Source organism: Anser brachyrhynchus (assembly GCF_964034855.1).
Source record: "Anser brachyrhynchus genome assembly, chromosome: 6".
Classification (NCBI taxonomy): domain Eukaryota; kingdom Metazoa; phylum Chordata; class Aves; order Anseriformes; family Anatidae; genus Anser; species Anser brachyrhynchus.
Window position 1 is genome coordinate 14,026,042 of NC_137700.1, and position 21,619 is coordinate 14,047,660.

At 39.4% G+C, this 21,619-nt stretch overlaps 3 protein-coding genes across 5 annotated transcripts in view; 1 reads left to right on the forward strand and 2 right to left on the reverse strand.

Annotated features, from left to right (window-relative positions):
- LRIT1 (leucine rich repeat, Ig-like and transmembrane domains 1) overlaps nt 1-15,077 on the reverse strand; it is a 138,755-nt gene extending 123,678 nt beyond the window's left edge. The window contains exons 1-2 of one of the 3 annotated variants that reach the window (XR_013952921.1): nt 13,244-13,373; nt 35-174 (exon numbers count right to left, since the gene is read on the reverse strand). Coding sequence is in view for 2 of the 3 variants with exons in the window: in XM_080597861.1 (XP_080453987.1) it covers nt 13,244-13,743 (500 nt within the window). In the remaining variant the exon portion in view is untranslated. Of the gene's footprint in view, nt 1-34; nt 175-13,243 lie in introns of all 3 variants that reach the window. The other 2 variants (XM_080597862.1, XM_080597861.1) reach the window with 2 other exon arrangements.
- LOC308197436 (UPF0728 protein C10orf53) lies at nt 166-7,641 on the forward strand. The gene is given in 4 exon segments (XM_080597881.1): nt 166-3,203; nt 4,556-4,640; nt 4,642-4,673; nt 5,628-7,641. Coding segments are annotated over 4 exon segments (246 nt in total). The 5' UTR covers nt 166-3,139; the 3' UTR covers nt 5,693-7,641.
- Nucleotides 15,078-15,222: 145 nt separating the features above from the next.
- The window catches only part of OGDHL (oxoglutarate dehydrogenase L), a 61,847-nt gene continuing 55,450 nt past the window's right edge, over nt 15,223-21,619 (reverse strand). The window contains exons 21-23 of the mRNA XM_080597882.1: nt 19,350-19,513; nt 18,589-18,743; nt 15,223-17,858 (exon numbers count right to left, since the gene is read on the reverse strand). Of these exons, the coding sequence (XP_080454008.1) occupies nt 17,735-17,858; nt 18,589-18,743; nt 19,350-19,513 (443 nt within the window). The 3' untranslated portion in view covers nt 15,223-17,734. The remainder of the gene's footprint in view (nt 17,859-18,588; nt 18,744-19,349; nt 19,514-21,619) is intronic.

Sequence of the window (21,619 nt, forward strand, 5' to 3'; positions counted from 1 at the left end):
GAATATAACTTGGTGACAGACTAAAGACACTTACTAACTGAATCCAGCGCTGATCTTTTCTTAGGCACACTGGAACACACTTGGAAGTCTGCACAGGGACTTGCATGTGGAGAAGCAGAGACCTTTTTTCTTCCTTTGTAGACTGAACAATCATGTGCTTAAGCACTCACAGGCCTAAAAGCAAGGGAATGGATTTATTACAATAAACCAGAAGCACAGATATGTTTCTGTCTAAGAATTCTAGATACTGACTCAGTAGATTACTTATGCCCATACTTATTTTACTGCCTCTTTCAAGTTGCATACGTCCAATTAAATAGTCTGCTGAATAAAAGCAATCCACAACCCCTCATAGGAAAGCACAGCAAGCCTAATAATCAATCAGAGCAAGTCAGCTATGTTGGAGCAAATCAACTATGTTGATTTACAGTGATTGAGGGCTGGGCTCTTTTTTTTTTTTTAAAGTTAATGTGTTGTTTTAAAAATATGTATGTCTTATTACTCCATGAGTGTGGTTCAAACCAAAGATAGAATTTATTTTTAAATTATGTAAATAGTACTATGTCGTAAAAGCTGCCCCAAAGTTAAAATGTCCCCCTAAAATGTCCCTCTAAAAAATAATAATAATAATTTTTAAAAAGTGTTAGTCAAACAGTTAGTCAAACTGAATGTTCACTTAATGGATATACTGTTCAAGTTATGACTTTAAATTGTTCCCGTGCTATAATTACAAAAATTACTTTGAAACATTCCCAGTAATTTTGCTGTCTTATGTCACTGCAAAGGCATTCTGCTCTTTTAACGTAAATGTAGCACTACAATCTCAAGATTTTTTTCATATAACTGTTTGAAATTATGACCATACTTTAAGTGTATAAAATTCTGAAATTTGATAGTTGATTATTTATTAATTTAATTCTAATGAAATATATCATTTCATTTTGTATTCATAGTTTGATAGGTGTAAATATTTATTTGCAAACATTACTTGTGTTTGCATTTTACTTTTTTTTTTCTTTTGTCTGGGATTTTAACAGTAGCTCAGACACTGTACTCAACACACAATTACTGATAATTCAGGCACAAACTCCAACTGCTGAAATTTTATACCTATGTATTGTTAAGAGCACCTTGTCTGTAGCTGCTATAACAAGTGTTTTGGATTTTTTGACGTCAGAAAATACTGGTGGTGGAAAATGCTTACATCTTATTCTTACTTGAGAAAGAAACCAGTGACCACCCACGCTTCCTATTAATTTAGCTAAGCATTCTATCCTTGTACCTCAGATACTTAGTGATCTGCCTGAATACCTGAAAAGCTTCAACAAACTCAGTCCCTCCATTTATGTATGTGTTTAACCTCAGTCATTACTCGTGCTAACTGTAGCATCTGCAAAGTACCTTACTCCGTTTAAGAAATTTCAGACTTGGTTCCTGGTTTGTTTAAACTGGAGAGTCTTGAATAACTTAAAGATGGATAAAATTCACAGCACAGGGCATTACAAACTTATCTTCAGTTTGCCACCAGGAACTTCATAAGGGACCATGCTGCTTCGCAGTTACCAGAATCCCCTACACCTCTATGGTATCATCACATGCTGCAGATCCATCTACTAAGGATTTCAGGAAATAGGAGTTTTCTTAGGTGCTTATTTAGCATTATTTGTGTTATACAAATTAAGTTTTCTTCTTAAGTTTTAAAATACAGTCTGTGCACATGTATTTGTGGAAATCAAATGAGACACTTTTAAAATGTTTCCAACCAGAAAACAATGGAATAGATTGTTCTTATTAAAGAGGTCAAAAATCTTGATTGACAGCCTAAGCCATTAATATAACAAGTGGCAATGATTTAATGAGGCCTCTTAGTGGGACCTGAGAAATACAAACTCTCTGCAAGATAATTTTAAGATGGTAACTGTTTCATTCTCTTCATAGGTCTGCTCCCACATACAGCACTGGGATGTAGCAATTAAAAAGCAGATTTTTGTGAACCTCTATATTCATGGTGAACAAAACCAAAAGAAACTTGACTTCAAAACTGGTGTTTTAAGGGTGCAAGAACCCAACCTCACTCGTGTGAGTGCTGTCAAAGACCCTCTGCTGTCTGTGATTAGAGTGGGGCATGGTTGTGGCAACACACCTGAACTGCTGCTGCTGTACGCGTTACGAGATAGAGAACTATTTTAGTGATAACTTTTATTTTTATAAGATAGTATAGATTTATGACAAATGTAAATGCTTATTTATAGCACATCATGCTTCGGTTATGTTTCTCGCTCTATTGGAACGTGTTTATCTGTACCTGTATTAATGTATATGTATATATGTGACCTGAAGCAGATGCTGGACACCCTCCCCCAGCTCACGCCGCCAATAAAAGCCCCCAGAAGACAGCTTGTCGCCTCTTGGTGCCACACACCGCCACCCAACCCCTCACGGGGGAAGGAGCGGCGGGGACGGCGCCGCGGCCAACGGTCCCCAACGGTCACCCAACGGCCGCCAACGGTCGCGGCGCGCGCCCCGTCAGGCGCGCCTCCCGCCTGCAGGGCCTGCGAGGTGCGGGACGGGAGAGCCGGGCCGGGAGGGGTGGGCAGCGCCGGGCCGCCCCTCACGCCTCAGCCGCGCTCGGACAAGGCTGAGGCCGCTTAAGGGGGAATTTAGCCGGGAAGCAAGGCGGGAGAGGGCCGAGGGAACGCCGCAGGCAGGGCTCGGGTGCACGGCCTGAGCCAGCGCCGCTGGGGGCTCCTGCCCCGCTTCAGCTGCGGCGGCACATCGCTCACCCCGCGTCAGGAGAGAGAAATTAGGTGTAGCTAGTCTTTATGGAAAATGATTCGTCGAGAAATCAAGGATGGCTGCAGCCCATATGCTGTTCATTAGGGAATGAGGAACACTTCCTCCATTTTAACGTTTTCTACCTATAACAGGACACGTAATAAAGATTTCTGCCTAGCAAAATTCATCTGAAGTTGCCAGATAAATCAAGTTGTATGTGTGAGATCTGAAGTATTAAAACAAGTCACATTTTGTGATTATAAAGGCTTTAGATCATAGATACAACAACAAAAATAAATAAACTCAAGTCTCGGACTTGGTTGACACTGGAAGCATACGAAGAGCCCGGGTTAACACACAAGATATGCTGCTGGCACTTCACCCGGGTTACCCAGCTGGGGCTGCCAGATCACCGCAGCGTACCTCAGGTACGGACTGGGAAAGACCAGGCCTTGCCTCGTGAGACTAACAAGTGCTGTGGTGAGCCGTCCCCCCTGGGGACGGATCTCCAGCTAACAGCACAGAGACACCAGCTCTCATCCATTTTATGAGTGTGAATTAATTGCCAGAGATTGCCATTGCAATTTCCTAGAAAGCAGTGAAAATCATCTGATGGGGATTCTGCTCAGCTGACAAAAAAAAAAAAAACACACAGCAGGAACTCATCATGCTGCTTCATGAACTGTACTCCTCACTCAGCCATTTTCTCTGTTGTTTTTTCAGTAAATTGAAATGCTAGAAGGAGTTGGCACAGGTGGATACAGTTAGGTTAAATGCTTGAGCCATGCCACTTTCAGCAAGGAAACACCAACCCTGACAAGTCACACAACTACCATGGAACTGGGACAGAGAAAGTGATATTTCTATCTGCTTTTATCAATTAAACATGGACAAAAATAACTCGTGCAGTGGTCAGTACATGGTCTCAGCGTTAGAACATTGCCAATAAAAACTGAAAAGACAAGAGCATGAATATTAAGTATCCAAGAGCCTGCTTCTGCCTAGTAAAACAAACAGACCAAAAAAAATGGAATGAGATGAATAAAAAAAAAAAAATCTTTAAATCCATGGGTGCCCAGGCAGAAGCATGAGGCATTTATGTGCTGCTGGAATTGCATTGAGTTCCCACTTCCCCTGTTCTGATTAATTTACAACACTATACAATGTACTGTAATAAACCCAAAACACACCTAATTCAGCTAAACAAATACGTAGGTTGAGAGAAGGTTTTGTCCCTTCTGGCTTGATTCTCAGCTTCACAAAATCTCAAGGCTTTAAATGTACTGAGGAATTACTCTTTACTGAAGAATTACTCTTTAAGCAGAAGTGAAATGAATTATGCGTCGGTGAACAATTGGGTTATCAAGGTTGTTCACTTAATGTTCCAGCTGTTCTATAGCACCATCCTAACGTTTACTGGAGATTTCTTTTGAATTTAATCTTATTCCATGGTACTTGCAAATAAATACATTGTGTTTCTTACAGCTGCTGTGCCAGCTAATAGCAAATACAAGTACATAATGAATTTCTTGCCTTTTACTGCTAGAACTAGAAATGACAGAGGGTGGAGGCTTCATTCAAAGGAGATCCATTAATGTAATAATAGAGAAGCTAGATATCAAAGCAGACAGGAGTTGTGGGGAGTTTTGTACAGCACTTAGCTACATTAACACTGTTATTTGCTTCTTGCTCTCATAAGCAGTAGAACTTCGATATACCAGGAGTTCACAGCAAAGCAAGCAAATGCAGTACCACTCACTGCTTCTTTGCCCTTTTCCAGCTGTCCTGCAGGCAGATGGGCACCAGCTGATTCTAGAGGAGATACCAGACTGGAATACTGTAGAACTCATAGTAAATGGGGAGACTATTTCACTGCAACATCAATGACCTGGATTTTGGTAAGCACAAAGTTTTATTCATTCCAGTCTCTCACTGAAAGCACTTACATTTTGAAGTGAGCACTTCCTAAGGCATAAACAGTCCAACTTCTGCCAACATTAACTCTTCTAAGCTTGCATTACTTTATATTTGAGGCATTATAAAAGGCACAATCAGGAAGACAGAATGGTTCAGCAGTTAAGGCAATGCCTAGGAGAGCACTCTCTCAAGGCCTTCCTGCATGCACCACTACACAATCACAAGAAAACCAGTTAGATTTCAGTCCACAGTTATTAAAACTTATATGTTTGGGTCTTAGTTTATTTACTTATTCAGCTCCCCTTCCTTCTCCCCTGGCAAAACAAAAATAATACCATTGCAGTGCCCCACATAGAGGCATATATATATATATATATATTGATTCAGGAGAGTCAAGGAGCTTCAGGGCTCAAGTTCTCATTTCCTGTGCAACTACCTTCCAGAGAAAGGCTGAAAGCCACCGCTCCTCCCCTCCCCACTATTTAACAGCTTCTCTAGGGCTGGGGAAGGTGGAGTTAATGAAGGGAAAGCAGAAAGCTGACCAAGTACAAAGGTATTTTGAGCACCACATCCGGGTTGGTTTCACCTTCCTGAAAGGAAAGAAACAGACCAGTAACTGGTAGGTTCCAATACTGCTCCTTTTGGAAATTTATTCCAAGAAAATACATCTTTTTTTTTGTTCCAGTATTAGACCTATGCTATTCTACTGTCTGCTGAATCACCTGCATTGCTGCACTCACTTTTTGCCTTGTTTCAAATCCAGACCAAAGCTGAACCAACCTCAGATTATGCAGTTAAACAGGGTAGAGCCAAACTGAGTCCAAGTACTGTGAGGGAGAATGCAAAGGAACGCAGATGCTACAACAAGGAGCACAGATGTAAATATGAATAAGCTTATTTGGATATACTTTGTAAGCTGTGTTTTTCTCCATTAGGAGGTGATGGCAAGTTGGATCCACTCTGTGAAGAAGCCAGAAAAGCAGTGTTAAATGCTTACTAATTTGTAGGTTCACATTCTCTTTTACCTTGTTTTTCTGTCAGGCAATCTACTTGCATTACAAAAGTATTAGAAATTTTACGATACAGTTGGCTCTTCATGCTTCTGTCTCTCTTTATGTGCCATCCAGACAGGAATATACATCCTTTTCCAGAAGCTGCCATGTGTTACCACCCTGAAAGTCACAAATTCATATAGAACTGTGACTAACAAGTAGTTCTAATAATTTTATTTTAATTAAAGGAAGAATGAAATTCCTGGACATCTTGCATTATTTCAACTTTCAGGGAGTTTCCTATGTTAAAGATAATCATTTCAAAGTTATTAATAGCTGCTGATCAATCCATACACACTCACACAGATGTGCCAGTTTCACTTTTCTCTTGGCCGCAAGTATTCCAGGGAATGTGGTTGTTGTCTTTAGATGCAGCCCGAGGGTTCAGAGAGAAGCAAGCTGGCATAATTATAAGGACAGGGTTAAACCTGTCTGCAGTTACCATTACCAATATTCCAGGTATTAGAAAAGTAACACTGCTTTTTCCTCCCTTTTTTCCGCTTGATAACTAGATTATGAGGCTACTATTTTGTTCCTGATTTATCAACATACACTCTTGGCCTCAGCTAAAACCTACTTCTGGTCAAGGTGAATCCAACAGTTTGCAAGCAGCCATATGTTCAGGACACCAGTGTTCTGACAATTTTCAACTTGACCCATATTTAGTTTATGAAAGAAAGTGGTTAGTTTTTGCATTCTAACGTAGTTGTATGAACAGAGAAACACAGCATACACTGAGGCTAAGGAGTGCTAGGCAGCTGCAGTTTCTAACAGGGCTTCAGGCGAGACCATCTGACTGATTATAGAGCTAAAGACGAATAAATCCTACCACTCACAGTAACTCCTATAAGCTGCAAGGAGGTAGCTAGTTACAAATAACTGAAGTACCTCTACTGCAGTACTGATCCAAAACAGAATTGTTGTCAAAATAAACACTTTGCTATACCCAAATACAGTCTCTTACTTATATCCTAAAGATGCCAGAGGTATTAAAAATATTCTTTAGCAAGTGAGAAAAAAGTATTAATAGTTAAAATCAAGTGAAGCAGAAACCACATTGTTCTAGAAGACAAACATTTTTGCTTTCTATAACTAATATAACAAGATTAGAAAGCGAAAACATTCATTCGACTATATTGAGAAGATCAATAAAATTAACACTTTCACAGATGAGAAAGGCACATTCTGGAGCAGACATTCACAAAGAGGAGATCGGGTTTTCATCATTTGCCCCACTCTAGCTCTGTCCTGGACAATACTGAGTTAGTTCACCATTCACTGGGGTTCTGACCCCGTAACTACGGAGACAGACAGAAGACTAAGCTCCCCAGATCTCCTGAGCATGAAATGCTGTAAACATCAAAAACACTCCAAAAAGAAGACCTAACCAGTTGTTTTAAAATTAAATATATATATATATAATTAAAAAAAAAGTTTTCAGGTCTTACTGTGTTCAGTGACCTCTGTAACATCACCCTGAGAACATTTCTGACATACCCCCAAGTTGGAATGGCGGCAGTTTTGTAGGGAGATATTAAGACATAATAGATTAGCTGGTTTAAATTGAATTTTAAACAATGAACAAGCTTTGAGGAACAGAAGGCTTCAGGTCTCAGAGAGAAGTAGCAAACTTAAAAAAAAAAAAGTATGGGTTGAGAGCAACTGCTCTGACTCTGCATTAGAGTACCATTATGACCAAATTGTGAAAGACTGGAGATAGACAAGATTTTTAATACAACAATGAAGTTTAAAACAAAAACAAAAAATACAAAACTCCATCAGACATCTTGAACACTACCAATTAGAATGTATAAAGAGATCTCAGACTCTGTTATTGGTCTTTTGTAATAGAAGGGAAAAATATATACAAATTCGAAGTAGCCCTTTTGGTTTGGTACCCGCTCCCCAAACACTACCTGTGATTAGTTGCCATGGCACTAGCAGGCAGGTGGATGTTTGAAGGCACAGGAGTAGCCACTTGGACAAAGGGATTCTTTTTTTTTTTTCATATATACGTGAAATAACCACTTTTTCCTCAAAATCTCCCTCATTTTTAAGGGGGTTATCAGCCCCACAGATAATCATGGCCGTTTGAGAACAACCGAACAAGTAGAACTAGCCTGCAAATCCTCTCTACAGTGACTTTCATCCAGACTATTGTGAAGTTAAATCAGGAGAAAGAAAGCAGCAGCAGCAGCAAATTATTCCAGTAGTAACTCCAACTAAATTGCTGTGCAGCTTTTAGGGTTTGACTAATTGTCTCATTAAGACACATTTCTGAATTTCTGATCACTGAAATGGATCTCAAGTATTTTTAATCACTGAAAAAATTGTACCACTAAGAGCCTCTCGCCCTCCTCTCCTCAGCGCTATTTGCAATGGCAAACACACAAAGGCTCCTGTTGATTGGAGCCCCACTGTTACACAGTTGGCAGTCAAATGGTACTAATGGCACAATAACACAATATAACTAAAATAGTTTGCCTTTTAGAGTAACAATCTCTTATAACATGATTAAGCTTATCATGTGCATTTCCTTATGTTTTGCACAACGCTCACAAAATTTGACAGCTTTTCCAGTAATTTCTTCAAAAAAGGAGGGAAAATAAAAAAATTAACAATACTTGATAGATTAAAAAAAAAAAAACAAACAACTGCATCAAGTGTGGGCTGCCCAGCAGAGCAGTTGTGCAGCACCCAGGCCACTCCTGTTGCAGAATGCAACTCCAAAGCCTGAGTTCATCACATTTAATTGCAGACACTTTATTGAAACACTCAGTTTAGGAGCTGGCTTGCCCTCGGCAACTTCTGTAACTGATGGAAAGAGGCATCTCCACAGTGCAATTCGGATCTCTGCTGAGTACTAGGTTCCAATTTAGGCACTTTAACATTGTTTGAAACTAAACACCAAAAAGAGAGATGAAGCTTCTTCCTCACATGAGGAGCATGTTTCAAAAGGAACATGCTGGCATTATTCAACACACTACTGACGTGCTCTTTGCACTGTCAGCAAATAGGAAGATTTTACTCTTTGCCATTGCTCCCAGTGGGAAGGAAATCACTCTTTACAAGTAGTCAGGAAGGGTTTAAAGAGTCCTATTTATTCTCAAATATATTTTGCTTGCTTTAAATTTACTGTATGATGGTAATCGACTTTCCACAGCTGATGTCAGCACAGTTCTCAAAAAAAAAAGTTTAAAGTTGACTAGAGAAACAAAGTTAAATCATTTTAATAGTTGTTTTAAAAAAAAAATCAATACTGTACATAGTTAAATCTCCTTCCTCTTCATTTTGAATATTGGCCATCCAGCACTGTTATATTAAAGATGGCAGCACTAACAATTTCAATGCACCATTTTTACATACTAAGAGTCTGTGAGTAATTTAGTTTGCAGTCAGGAGGAAGTGACTTCTCCATCTCCTTTGTCTGAAATGGAGATGACAGCTTTGAGTCACAGAGATCTTCCCTGTTTTCCAATTCTCCAATAAAAAGTGCTGTAAAACTTTCCTGTGCTATACTTCACAATTAGAGCAAGGAAATGCTTTATTCCAATAAATTCTTTAAATTAATATATATTTGTATGTATTTCTGCTTAAAATATTAGAAAGGAACAAATATATTTTTGCTTTTAACAGTCCCTTTAAACCACCCAGATTTCTTTTGGTAGTTTTAAGATATTTTTGTTTAACATGCTGAGAACGTTCCCTAGCAATGCCCACGTGTTATAAGTGGAAAACAGCCCAGAAGAATACAAGCAGGATTCTTCTGCTCTGTTGAGGCACATATTTATAAAACTCATTACCCAGTATAGGCTCATTCAAGTTAGAGACAAGATCCATTACTAATTTAAGATGCATTTGAAATGTGGCCCTTTAAATTTCAGTTTTTGTCAATTTTGTAAGGCAATTTTAAGAAAAGACAGGGTTGTTCTGCACCCACGCATAGGCACTATTCAGATACATAAACATTTACTCCCATATGCACACCTATGTAAATCTGCACATCTGTGAATGTACCTAGGAAAGTGTCTACCAAGGTCTTACCAATTCGTGTTTTTTATCATGGGCTTAACTTAATTCCCAGGAGCAGAGTATGCTACAGAGTTCTCCATTTACTTGCCTTTGGTGTTTGTTACAGATACAAGTACCACAAAGGTACATCCTGCATAAATCTATTGAGCTCACAAGCTGCACAGTGTTGCGCTCCCTATGAAAAATACAGTTTTCCTGATAAGTCTATTGCAGTTCTGAAGCCCCCCAACTAAAGACCTAAGAGGTTAAAAAAATAAAAATAAAAGTCACACTTCAAGTAGCACGTCCCTAAATTTTTATGCATGTGAATTCAGAACAGTGATGCTGAAGAGAAGGAAAAATATTAGATTTTTTTTTTGCTGACAGCCCCTGCAGAAGCTATTTATGTACAGTCATATACTGATGTGCATGCTCAGATAAATTTTCCTGAAGCTGGTAGAGTTTTGTCAAAGCAAGAGCTTCTGGATGTGCGTAAATAAATTAAAGAAATTTCTATTTTATAATGAGCAGGGCGTATTGTGGTATAAATAGTGCAGAATGCATTAAATAAACATTGCCACATATGACCAGATATCTATTAAATGAGCATATCAGAGGAGAAGTTAATTATCTAAGAGTGTAACTAGGAACCGTTTAGAATTGCTGGAGATTAAGTTGCTTTATTTCTGTTTATCCTTTTTTCTGAATAGGCAGTAGGCTGTTGCAAAGAAGAGAGTCCCAAAGCAATACAAAGCTTCAGCTCTTAATCAACTCCAGGATGACAGGGTTTTGTCAACAATAGTTTGAAATTCTGATAAAACAATAATTTTCCTCAAAGTAATTTTGTACGAAATATGCTGGCATGAAATAGCATTTAGGACATAAAGTTGCAAGATATTTCTGGTTCTTTTGATATCTTATGCTGCTCAGGGGAACAAAGACAACTTATGCAGTGTATTTTACGTATATGTATTTGTCAGATATATTACACCAAAAAAGAAAGTACGTGCAAACTTCTTTAAAACTGATTTTTAGTGTCAGACACTAATATTCCTGGAGTAAAATATAACTTTACTATATTAGTAAGATTTCTAGACTTGAAAAGCTATGGTGTTTCAGTCCAGATGCAAAAATGTTAAGACTGATGGAATTTGATTTTGCTTGGGCCATGACATTGATGGAAAAGAAACATCCACTATTCATCCTATACTACATAATCAACATTGCAAAAATTGTTTAGTTAAGAATGATTGCGCAAACCGCTTTAGCACAAAGAACAATTGGTGAAGAAAGATTTAATCATATAAAATGATATCAAATATCAATATCAATATGATATCAAAATTTAATCATATAAAATGGCAAGACCAAGCCAATCACTTTAAATTATTTAAGTATTGCTTAAAATCTATAATTAACATATAGTAATAAATATGTCATCTTTTATAAGCCTGTTGGGAGCAGTTTGCTAAACATTTATTTTTAGTCAAGGGGAATTACATAAAATTGTTTTTAACATGTTCTGAAAAAGACAATTTTATTTTATCCCTTTGATATCCACAGTAGTAGAGACACTCAGTTGGGGAAATATACCGTTTCCTCAAATGTGTTTTGCTTTTTAATAATTAAGCTTACTTAAGGAGAGGGAGCGCAGCAACCTCACACTAAGAGTTCTTGGTCCATTGATGTCCAGTAAGAGGTACTTATAAACAAATGGATTTTGTGGAAATTTAAAGTCTTCTGTCACAGGCCAAGGAGCAGAGACACAAGCCAACACCCACCCAAACAGAGGATACCAGAGGTACCTATCCAGGCACCTTCCTAACATTCCCCTGCACTTCCTCCTCTACACGGGGCTGCATTGGAGGTACAGGGAGCAATCTGAGGGCACTAAACATCACTGCCCTCCAAAGTCCCTGCACAGACACCTTTTATTTCACTGCAAGACCAACTCAAATGCGGTTGCTTAAACCGCTACTAAAACGGAACCATTATACCGACAATGTCTAATGGCCACCCCAGGACAATACTCAAGAGCTGAGCTGAGCTCTGACCCAGACCTGCTTTGCTTGCGATAGCCTGAGCACTCCCTCCATCCTCCAAGGCAGGAGGACACAAGGCTGGCTATGACATGGGCAGAAAGTTTCTCAGTGTCCCTTGGTAAAAATATCAGTGATTTTATGGGGAATTGCATAGGAAGTAAAGATTTCTGCAACAGAAATTATGTTTCAGTGTTTCACACAGCATCTTTAACGATGATGACAATTGTTTTCCCCTCTAAATAAATTAGATCTCCATTTGCCATTAATGACTGCATCACTTAAATATCACAAAGAAACCGCCTGGTGCACTTATTAATAATTGAAAACTTTGGAGAAATCTCAGAAATATTTTCAATCAAAGCTAATAAATCTCTAACATATTATCCTTCCTGAATATTTTTCCTTTTGTTCATTTATTCCTTTTGGATAATAAAACACATTTTAAATAACAGCATTAAGAAAAACACAATCTGAACTGAGAAGTATCTATAATCAGAAGTGACTTAACAGTAAAAAAAAAAAAAAAAAACAAACATTCAAGATGTAGAAGAGAGGCAACATTCATCCGTTTCCCTCTTTCAAATATGTTTAATTTTATTTCAGTCCACATGCTGTTTCCTAATACCTTACACTGATGATTAAGAAAACATAGCCACTTAATCTCTGTCCTTGGCCTGCATAAATATTAAGAAAAACTTTAAATAATTATTTTTTAATTCAGTAAATTCCATCAAGTCAAGACACCTATTGCTACACAACTGGAGTTTGCAGAACTACTAAATGACCAAAAGGAACAAAAAAAAACCACCCAAAACATCTTAGACAGAACTAATAGAAATCTTGAATGCCTTCTGTCATTTGAAGTTTCTTTAAAGTTTCCTGTTCCACTTACTCTGCTCAGTAACTTTATATACCCAGGAAGGGCAGAAAGATGCATGCAAAATTACCCTCATCTACAGAGATTATTTGGTGCATATTTCCACCAGCTGATCAAAGCCCCAGGACCCACAATCTTGTCCCCAGGACACAGACAGTGGAAAAGGGAAGCAGTCCAGCACCCGTCCCTCCCAGCAGACCTTGCTGATGGGGATCACAGCTGCAGCCTAGCAAAGGCATGGAAGGGGAAGGGATTTTTAAAGCTTTTTTTTTTTTAACAAAACAAAATATACATTTCAATATACATTTCTCTACTATCTTTCATTCAAAGATTTCCTCACCTGTTCCAAACAAGCTTCACTGTGCTCACGCTACAAGTAGCAGTATTTTACATCCTGAGAAGCCTTTGCTTGTGGCTCGCAGCAGAAAGCCAGCATACTGTCGTGTGTTTTTCTCCAGGCCTTAAAGACCCCAGAAGCCCCGACAATAGTGCGAAGGATGTGTCCCCTCCACCCCAAGGGCAGGACAAGGCACCCTGCCCAGTTCCCCTCAGCCACATCTGTCTCTTACCTGCCTGTAGAAAGTGCCAGCAGCTGGGATCCCGCAGCCTCCTGCTCCCAGAGCCTTTCCCAGCAGCCATCCTCAGCCTCCTTTGCTGTAGTTAAACTCCACAGCTCTTGTCCTTTCTGGAGTAGAAATGGGGGGCAGTGTCCCACAGGGGCCTGGGCAGGGACCTCTGTACCCCCATGGGCCCAGCTGCAGCCCTCCACTCTGGGATAAACAGGGGTGCATTTAAGTGTGTCAAAGGTAAAGATAAGAGTTTGGGACCAAGTCTTAGGCTTTAACCAGCTAACAACAGGCAGCCTGTGCTTTGCCACCCCACACAGGCCAGTCCCATCAGACATAATTAAGTAGCTACCTGTGCTGAGTGACTCCTTCCCCCAGGTGTGGAGGGGGCTCCCCATGTTGCTGCTCTGTCCAGCGCCAACCCACTGAGTAGCCTGTAAACGTAAATCCTGCTGAATCACTGAACCAATGCACAGCACGACAGCAGATTTATTTTTCTCCATCTTTGATCAGACCTGTTAAATTTACAACAACTTCGCATCTGCTTTTAGGGTTTTTCTGGCTTTACATGATTGAGTGTGCCTGTATTTCATGTTTGGTGCTACGTTTGAGGTCACATTATGCCACTGGAAAAAGCTAGATCGAGCAACAAGAGTCTGTGACACTTGTGTAAAGTTAACAGTCAAAATATCAATGTGAGGAAAGGGATTTTTGTGCGTGTGTATGTGCATTTAGAGCAAAGGCTCCCAAGCTTTTATTTTGTTATTATTAACAACAGTGGCTATTCCTAGCTCTGGGAAAAAAGATCTCCCTCCCTAGCACACACACTTTTATCTACACAGTTCAAATAATGAGCATACATTCCTGTTTCTCGTCTAGTCTCAGATATTAATTTTTTACCTCCTCGAACAAGCAGAATGGTTCCCTTTCTGGAGAACAGGTCTAGCAGACTCTCCTCTCTGCTCTAGCAGACTGACTCCAACTGCACCATGCGCAGAGGAAAAGTTCCCATCAAACGCACCCCTGCTGCTAGTGCATCTCATCAGGTAGCTAATAGGAAACAAAAATAATTCTGTGACGGAGGCTGTTTGTCCTAGTAAATCATTTGCTATGGTAGACATGCATGATGTGATATCTCACCCACAAATACAATGAAGTCAATTAATTCTCATATTTGCTTTATTCTTCCTTCTGAGTTATAAAGCTGTGATTTGAATTTCAGTGCAGGTGAGCTGCAGAAGCCTGTATCAATACTTCTGTATTTTTCTAACACTCCACACAGATTAACTGATCACTATTGAGTATGTAAAAAGCATTTAACTTGTCAGCTAGTTCTAATGGTATTTTTCTGTGAGATCAGAGAGAGATTTTGAACCCGGTTTAAAGGTGCCATTAGAGAAACTTGGATTCGTTGTTGATAATGCACCTATTGAATGTGCATCTAGTTCAGAACTGTGTTTTTTATTCAAGGGACTTCGTTGTAGAAAAGCAGCAAAATTCTGCAAATAAGTGTAATCTATGCATTTAGCAATTTATAATGCTTTAACATGTTTTGAACATTTCCTATTGGAAACTACAGGCAACACTAAACAATTTAAAAGAAAAATATGTTGAGCCAACATATTTAGAGAAATTGATTCCAGTGTTTTCAAATTAGAGAAATTAAACCCAGTCCAATTCCAGTATTTTGAAAATTCTGCTTTAAACATAAATGTGTTCACTTGATTTATTCCTGAATTTAGAATAAAACAAAAATATTCTAATATAACCTTAATTACTACTTTTAACCCAACGGTTCTGAGTAACTATCTTTTTTTTCCAGTTCACATGCTGTCTCCCTCTTTACTACTAAATTTAAATAAGCTACTACCAGGCAAACAAACAAAAACAGAAGAATGAGCTGCCCTAGCACTTTTACAAATGGGATACTAATGCCAACATTCAGGGGAAAAACTGTCAAAAAGAACAGGCATAACAGAGAATTTCTTACATATTTTTATTTATTTTTACATTCTTTGATGGAATTTTTATGCAACTATTATGCCACGATCTATGATACACAATGAAAATGGAAACCTGCCATTTACCACTTAAATTTCTATGTTTATTTTGTTTCCTACCTCTGCATATACTGTGGCATAAGTGCATTTATCAGTTTTCATGCAGCACTGGCCTGCCTTATGCAGACTGAGAATACAATAAACGGTGCCAGCAGTATTTAGATGCATTCAATTCTTGCCACAAAAACACGGACTCATAAAAGCATTAAAATATTTTGGGTGATGGTTACTGCCTATCAGCTTAATGCTTTCAGCTGTAGAAATGGACAGGAGGCAACCTTTGCTGGTGTCAACTGCAGTGTCTTCCAAGTTCATTAGGTTTCAAAAGACTGAACTAACTTCAGTGTTTCAGTGACAGAAAAGCCCAATGCAACTAGTCTAAATTAAAAAGATGCTACTGCTTTTCATAAATATTAGACCAAGTTTGGTTCTGGAACCCGTGGTAAGTAACTTACCACACCACTTTATGCTCTGGCAGAAGAATTTGTTTTATTTTATTTTCTTTTTACCATCTTGCTGTCTCCAGGCCAAGTGAAGGAACAGCATGAGGTACACATCCCTTTTTGGTAACCTACTTGTACTAGTACTAGATGATCATAACTCAAAGTTTTTAATAAAGCTTTTTATTTTGACAAGATAAGAAGCTTTTCAGCATCACTTGACTCATTGCATCAGGCATAAACTGTCAAGCCTTATTATATCACAACCAATATAGCAACAGCAGGGTAAAACTTACTGCCGGGAACACAAGCATGTCCCAAGAGCATGCTCAGGACAGGGAATTGGAGATGGGGGTGAAGTTTCATCCATGTGTTTTCCAGTCACTTGTGCACAACCCTCAGGCACTGCAGGGGCACAGGGTCTTCCTGCAGACAGTTACTTTTTCCTACTTCAACACAGGCACGGCCATTCCTCTGCTTCCTGTTACGCCACTTCTTTCCTTAACTGTGCAGTTCCCTTTGCCATCCAGCAGAAAGAAGAGAGGAAGTCTCCTGCCACTACATAGCCTAGAGTGTTGCAGAAACCTGCAGTCACGAGGCTCACCCAGCCCCAAGCTCTCCTGGGGCAGATGGAACAGGACTTCTGACATTAGATCTTATATTAACAGAGGAGAAGTAAGCTGTATCCCTCCTCCTTCTGGCACTGCAGAGGAAGCATAAGCAGCAGCAGTATGAGACCACCCTGCTACACACTGCCGCCAATGAAGCCAAGCACTCTCTCCCCAGAAGAAAAACAACCCCTGCTGTTCCCTGCCACAGAACCTCTGCTCATGGACCCACTGTACCTCGGATGCCTGGCACAGGGCCAGCTCTTAGAGGCAGTTACTTTTTATGTCCATACTGAAAGCATGTGGCAATTGATTGACAGGTAAACACAAAGGACAAAAAAAGTCAATTACTTCTTGTACAAAAACACGGCATGTGCTTTTGGTGAATCAGTAACTGTTGCTTGCCCACCTTCCTCACCATAAAAACGGATGATTAAATCAGGAGCAGGTACTTCAGTTTAATTAATATCAGCAAGGAAATTTGAGGCAGGGATAAGCACTGGACAAAGCAGAGAACCCAAGACTTGCTGACAAACACAGATTTCTCATCCAAATACAGCCTTTTTACAGGCGCTACCATGTCAAATCAGGTAGCCCAGGGAGTGGGAGCAATTGGTGCTATCACCTCTTACTTCGAAGGCATTTATCCAGCAGTTGGCTTCTGCGAACTTCAGCTGATAACTAATTGCTGTCAGCTGTGGTCAGTGCCATTGTGTTCAGTGCCACTGTGGTGCCTCCATCTTACACCTAAATAATCTACACCACTTTTTTTAATTACCCACAGTTTACTAACTTTGTAATCTTCACTCCCTATTTCTAGCCTCCTCCTCACGTCACCAGGCTACCTTACCATGTCTTCCCAATACCCACACCCTGTGCATTTCCCTACCAAAATCACCTATAGGTGTGATGGTAGCACCCTTTGCTTTTTGGTTTCATTACTCCTCTCCAATATATCTAGAATTAACTGTCAATCATTGTTCTGGAACAATGCATCTTATTTCCTTAGTGGCTTCCTCTCTTCTTTTTCAGGGATATGCACAGTTGCATCATGTTTTCCATGCCTGTTCTACTTACTTAGAGCAATTAGACACTGTCCACAGTCTGAGATCAGAGCCTCACTGAGCTGGACCTCACTGAGCTATCCATCCTTGGATAGGAGACTCCTTGTCCCAAAGAGTTCCCAATCTAAATAGACAAATGACAAAAAATGGTGGAAGTTGGATTTTTTTTTTTCTTACAAACTGGGGAGCAAGGTGCAGTGTAATGAAGTCAGCTGCTGAATCCTTATGTAATTTCCAGTATTTTTGCCATTCACTTTTAATTCCTTTTTGGATGCCATGGTTTGAGACAGTACTGGAATGGAGATGAGTTGGTGCCCTGCAGTTAGAATGTCTTTCCCTCAAAGGCCTCCAGGTTGAAAGCTGTATCCAAAAACCTTCTGAGCGACACCAGATGCGTGTTCTTGTTGCCTGTGGCAGCTGCAGCAGCAGGCTCTCGGCCAACATACCTTTGTGACAAAAATAATTGGGCAGAGAAATGATGTAAGAAGAGAAATTATTTTGACACTAACAAGCACATGAACATGCTGCTAAATGCATTTAAGTTAACTTGGCAGATTTGAACATTTTATCATCAATCTTTCTTAAATAAAAATATAATCAAATCTAATTTGTACCATCAGTTATACCTTCCAGTCAGCTTCCACCTCTTTCCCCCTCACTGCATCTTCTCCCCCATCCCTCCCACAGCAGACAGCTACACTGTCTCATAATTAGATAACTTGCTTTTGGCAATAAAGACTCTCATTCCTTCAACAGCTGTATGTGCAGATTTGAGAGTCAATCATCTAAAATAAATGCAAAGGTATCTGACTAGACTGAGCTCTTGCAACCACTATTTTCTCCAAAAATGTGAAATGTGGAGTGAAATTCTCAGAAAAGACAGATTCTTAGACAAGAATAAAGAAAAAGCCAGGAGAGCTAAGCACTGTGCTAAGTGGCAATAAATACAGAGCTAGTTGCTGCTGATTTCTTTTAGATCTACAAGGAGGAACAAGATACACGTTATGTATTTGAGAAACAGTTGCCTAGACTTTTCCCTCCTTCACCCGAGAACCCCAACTCAGAGAGTTTTTTGATTTGTGGGGAACCTGCCTTCCCCATAAATAAAATCCTCAAGTCAAAAACCTGACAAACAAATCAGGCCAGGAGAAAGAGCAACCGTTTAAAGTCTCATACCATATGGGTCGTGTGTGGTTCACAATAGTGCGGAAACGAGGTTTGACATAATCATAATATCCACTGTTTTTGTGTTCCTCCTGACACCAAACTAGGTCAGCACCTGGATACTTTTCAAGCTCTTCTTTGAGCAAGTCAAATGGGAATGGTGAGATCTGGAAAGAGACGTTAATAACTCACAAAGCTTTCTCTTACATGGTTTTAGCACATGGTAGTATAACTATTGCATATTGCAACCAACGATTAGTACTAATTAGTACCACACTAATTTAATAGCCATATGTTTGTTAAGGTGATTCATATTTTTTCAATTGTTTTCATGCTGTCAGAAGTGAATACACACATATTTTATTGTTTCACAGATATGAACAGAAGTAACTTATAGCCCGTATCTCCTGCATTCCTACAAGTTTTTCTAGTAAAGTAGCTGCCACAATACAAGGCCATAATTAGGGTATGACAATATAGCTGCCAAGTGTTATTTACAACACCTAAACCCAACAGATTGGGTATGTAAATTTAAGGTGTCATCATGCTGTAACATTTTTTTGTTATCTTGTTCTGAAAAACTCACCAAGCATTCTTTATCTCATTGTCCACTACTTCTCCACAAAGCCACAAGGATTAAATGATGTCTTGTCAGTTCTTTAAGAATGCCAGCTATCACCATCATTTCTGGCAAGTGCCATCTTTAAAAGCATAGCAACCCCTTGCTGAAAGTCTCCCCAAAGATCCTGTCTTCTGAGGGTCAGAGAGCTCACCTGCTCAAGTCTGGTTATAGCTACTTGTTTCTCCAAGTCTTGATTCTTTCTCTCTTTCACAAGATCATAGTACACTTTTCCTGTGCAGAAAATCACTCGCTTGACCTCATGTGGTGCATGAGCTGCCAGTCCATTCTCAGGAATCACACGTTGAAAAGTGGTACCTAATTAGAGCAAAAATTAGAAAAGTGCTCTCAGTGGAACAAAGCAGCACAAGAAACTGTCCTTTACTGAGCAATCAGCAGGCTGCAATGGTCATGGTGTTCTGTTACCTCCCTGTTGTCACAACTTTTCAGATCAGCAGTTCTTCTCAGACAGTTCACAAGAATTTAAAAGACTGACAATAATCCATTCTTCACACTTAAAAGGAAGAAATATATTAACAGTGAATTCCTTTTTAGCTTTGTGTTGTGCATTACACCTTCAATTTTAAGTTATAGAATCATGGAATCACAGAATATACTGAGTTGGAAGGGATCCACAAGGATCACCAAGTTAACTCCTGGCTCTGCACAGGACCCCCAAAAATCAAATCATTTGTCTGAGAGTGTTGTCCAAATGCTTCTTGAACTCCAGCGGGCTTGCTGCCATGACCACTTCCCTAGGAAGCCTGTTCCGGTGTCCAACCAACTGCTCAGTGAAGAACTTTTTCCTAATATCCAGCCTGAACCTCCCCTGTCACAGCTTCATGCCATTAAAGCTGATGGGATAGCTCACCTTTGCTTACAGTTTTATTCAGAGATCTACCTGAAATATTTTTTCTTCTTTCCAAGATGATATCAACCATGTATCAACCATGTAACAGCAACACGATTACAAAATTTTAGAAGTTTATACATAAAAGCAGAGCACATATTCATAATGAAACTAAATATGGTAACTGTAGGAATACTTACAAAAGCACACACGCAACTGATGTATATTTATGTGATTTAAACCTCTGTTTGAGAGCTAAAACAGCATTAACCAAAGAAAGAATTAGTATAGTACTGAGCCATACGTATAAGTGCTAAGATATAATTTCAGATGCATGTCTTGACTGCTAGTTATCTTTTCCCTGTGATATCATCTCCCATGAGAACAATTTGCTTGGGATATATGAAACTGGAAAGAATGAAAGCCAGTAGTCTTGCACTGGCAGGAAGAGGGACTCGATGGTCTAAAAGATCCTTTTCTTTGCTCCTTTCTGTGATTGATTAGACATATTCCCACATTAACCAGCTGGAAGGCAGCAGACAGTGGCATGACCTCCCAGTCTGAATCAGCACACCCACTTACCAGAAGAATAAGCTACTGCTTGAAGAACAATTTATCTTGGGGGTAGAAAAGCAGCAACACAAACATATGAAAGAGGAACTGATTTATGTCAGAATTACCCTGTCTCAGTGAACAGCAGAATTCATCATTAAAAAAAAACTGAATCTGTGCTTCATTGGGTCAGCTGGCTCAGCTTTTAGTTAAAAACAAAGCAAAAAGAGTCAGCTCAGAGTCAGCAGTACTTTACTTCTCGCTGTCATCTTCAGCAGGAACATGAAGGTACGTCAGAATTGGATGTTAACTGGGAATTTTGGCTGCTATTGAGGATTAGCCTGAAGTAAATGGGGCTCCCAAGACTTAAAGAGACAAATCACAATCCCTATAAAATTTCTAATCTGACTCATTCTAAAAAGCTTTTAAGCAGTAATCAAAACCCACAAATTTCTTTGCTTGAGAAGCAAACTTTACTCACTTACAATAAGGAAACATTGCAACGTTTATGCATGTTTATATACTGTAACACACTTTTAAAAACCTGAGCCATCATTCTCTGCTGACAGCAATCAAGACCCTAGCTAGAACTTGAAACAGACCACCACACCCATGCACATTTGCTCACTCTGAACAACCACTTTAATCATTTACTACGTTTCACTGCATTTCCTTATGCCACTCTAATACATTCTAGCCAGTGCATGGCGAGACCAATTCCTCCCTTTTTGCAGTTACATCTGCAGCTGCTATGTGATCTGGTGGTGCTGATGGCACACCAACAGCAGCTATGGGCAGTAGGGTACAGATCGGAACTCACTGTTTCACTCGTCTTACTTTAGATCACTGGTGTGACATGGCAGTCCCAGAACTGAGTACTGTAATAAGGAAATGAGATCTTTGTTCTTCCAAACGGGCACAGTGTGATTACAACCCATCCTTCACATTTATGGATACAGTACAAAAAGCAATTCAAGTTTTTAAATGAAGGGAAAAAGAGCACGGGGACCTAATGCTAAGGA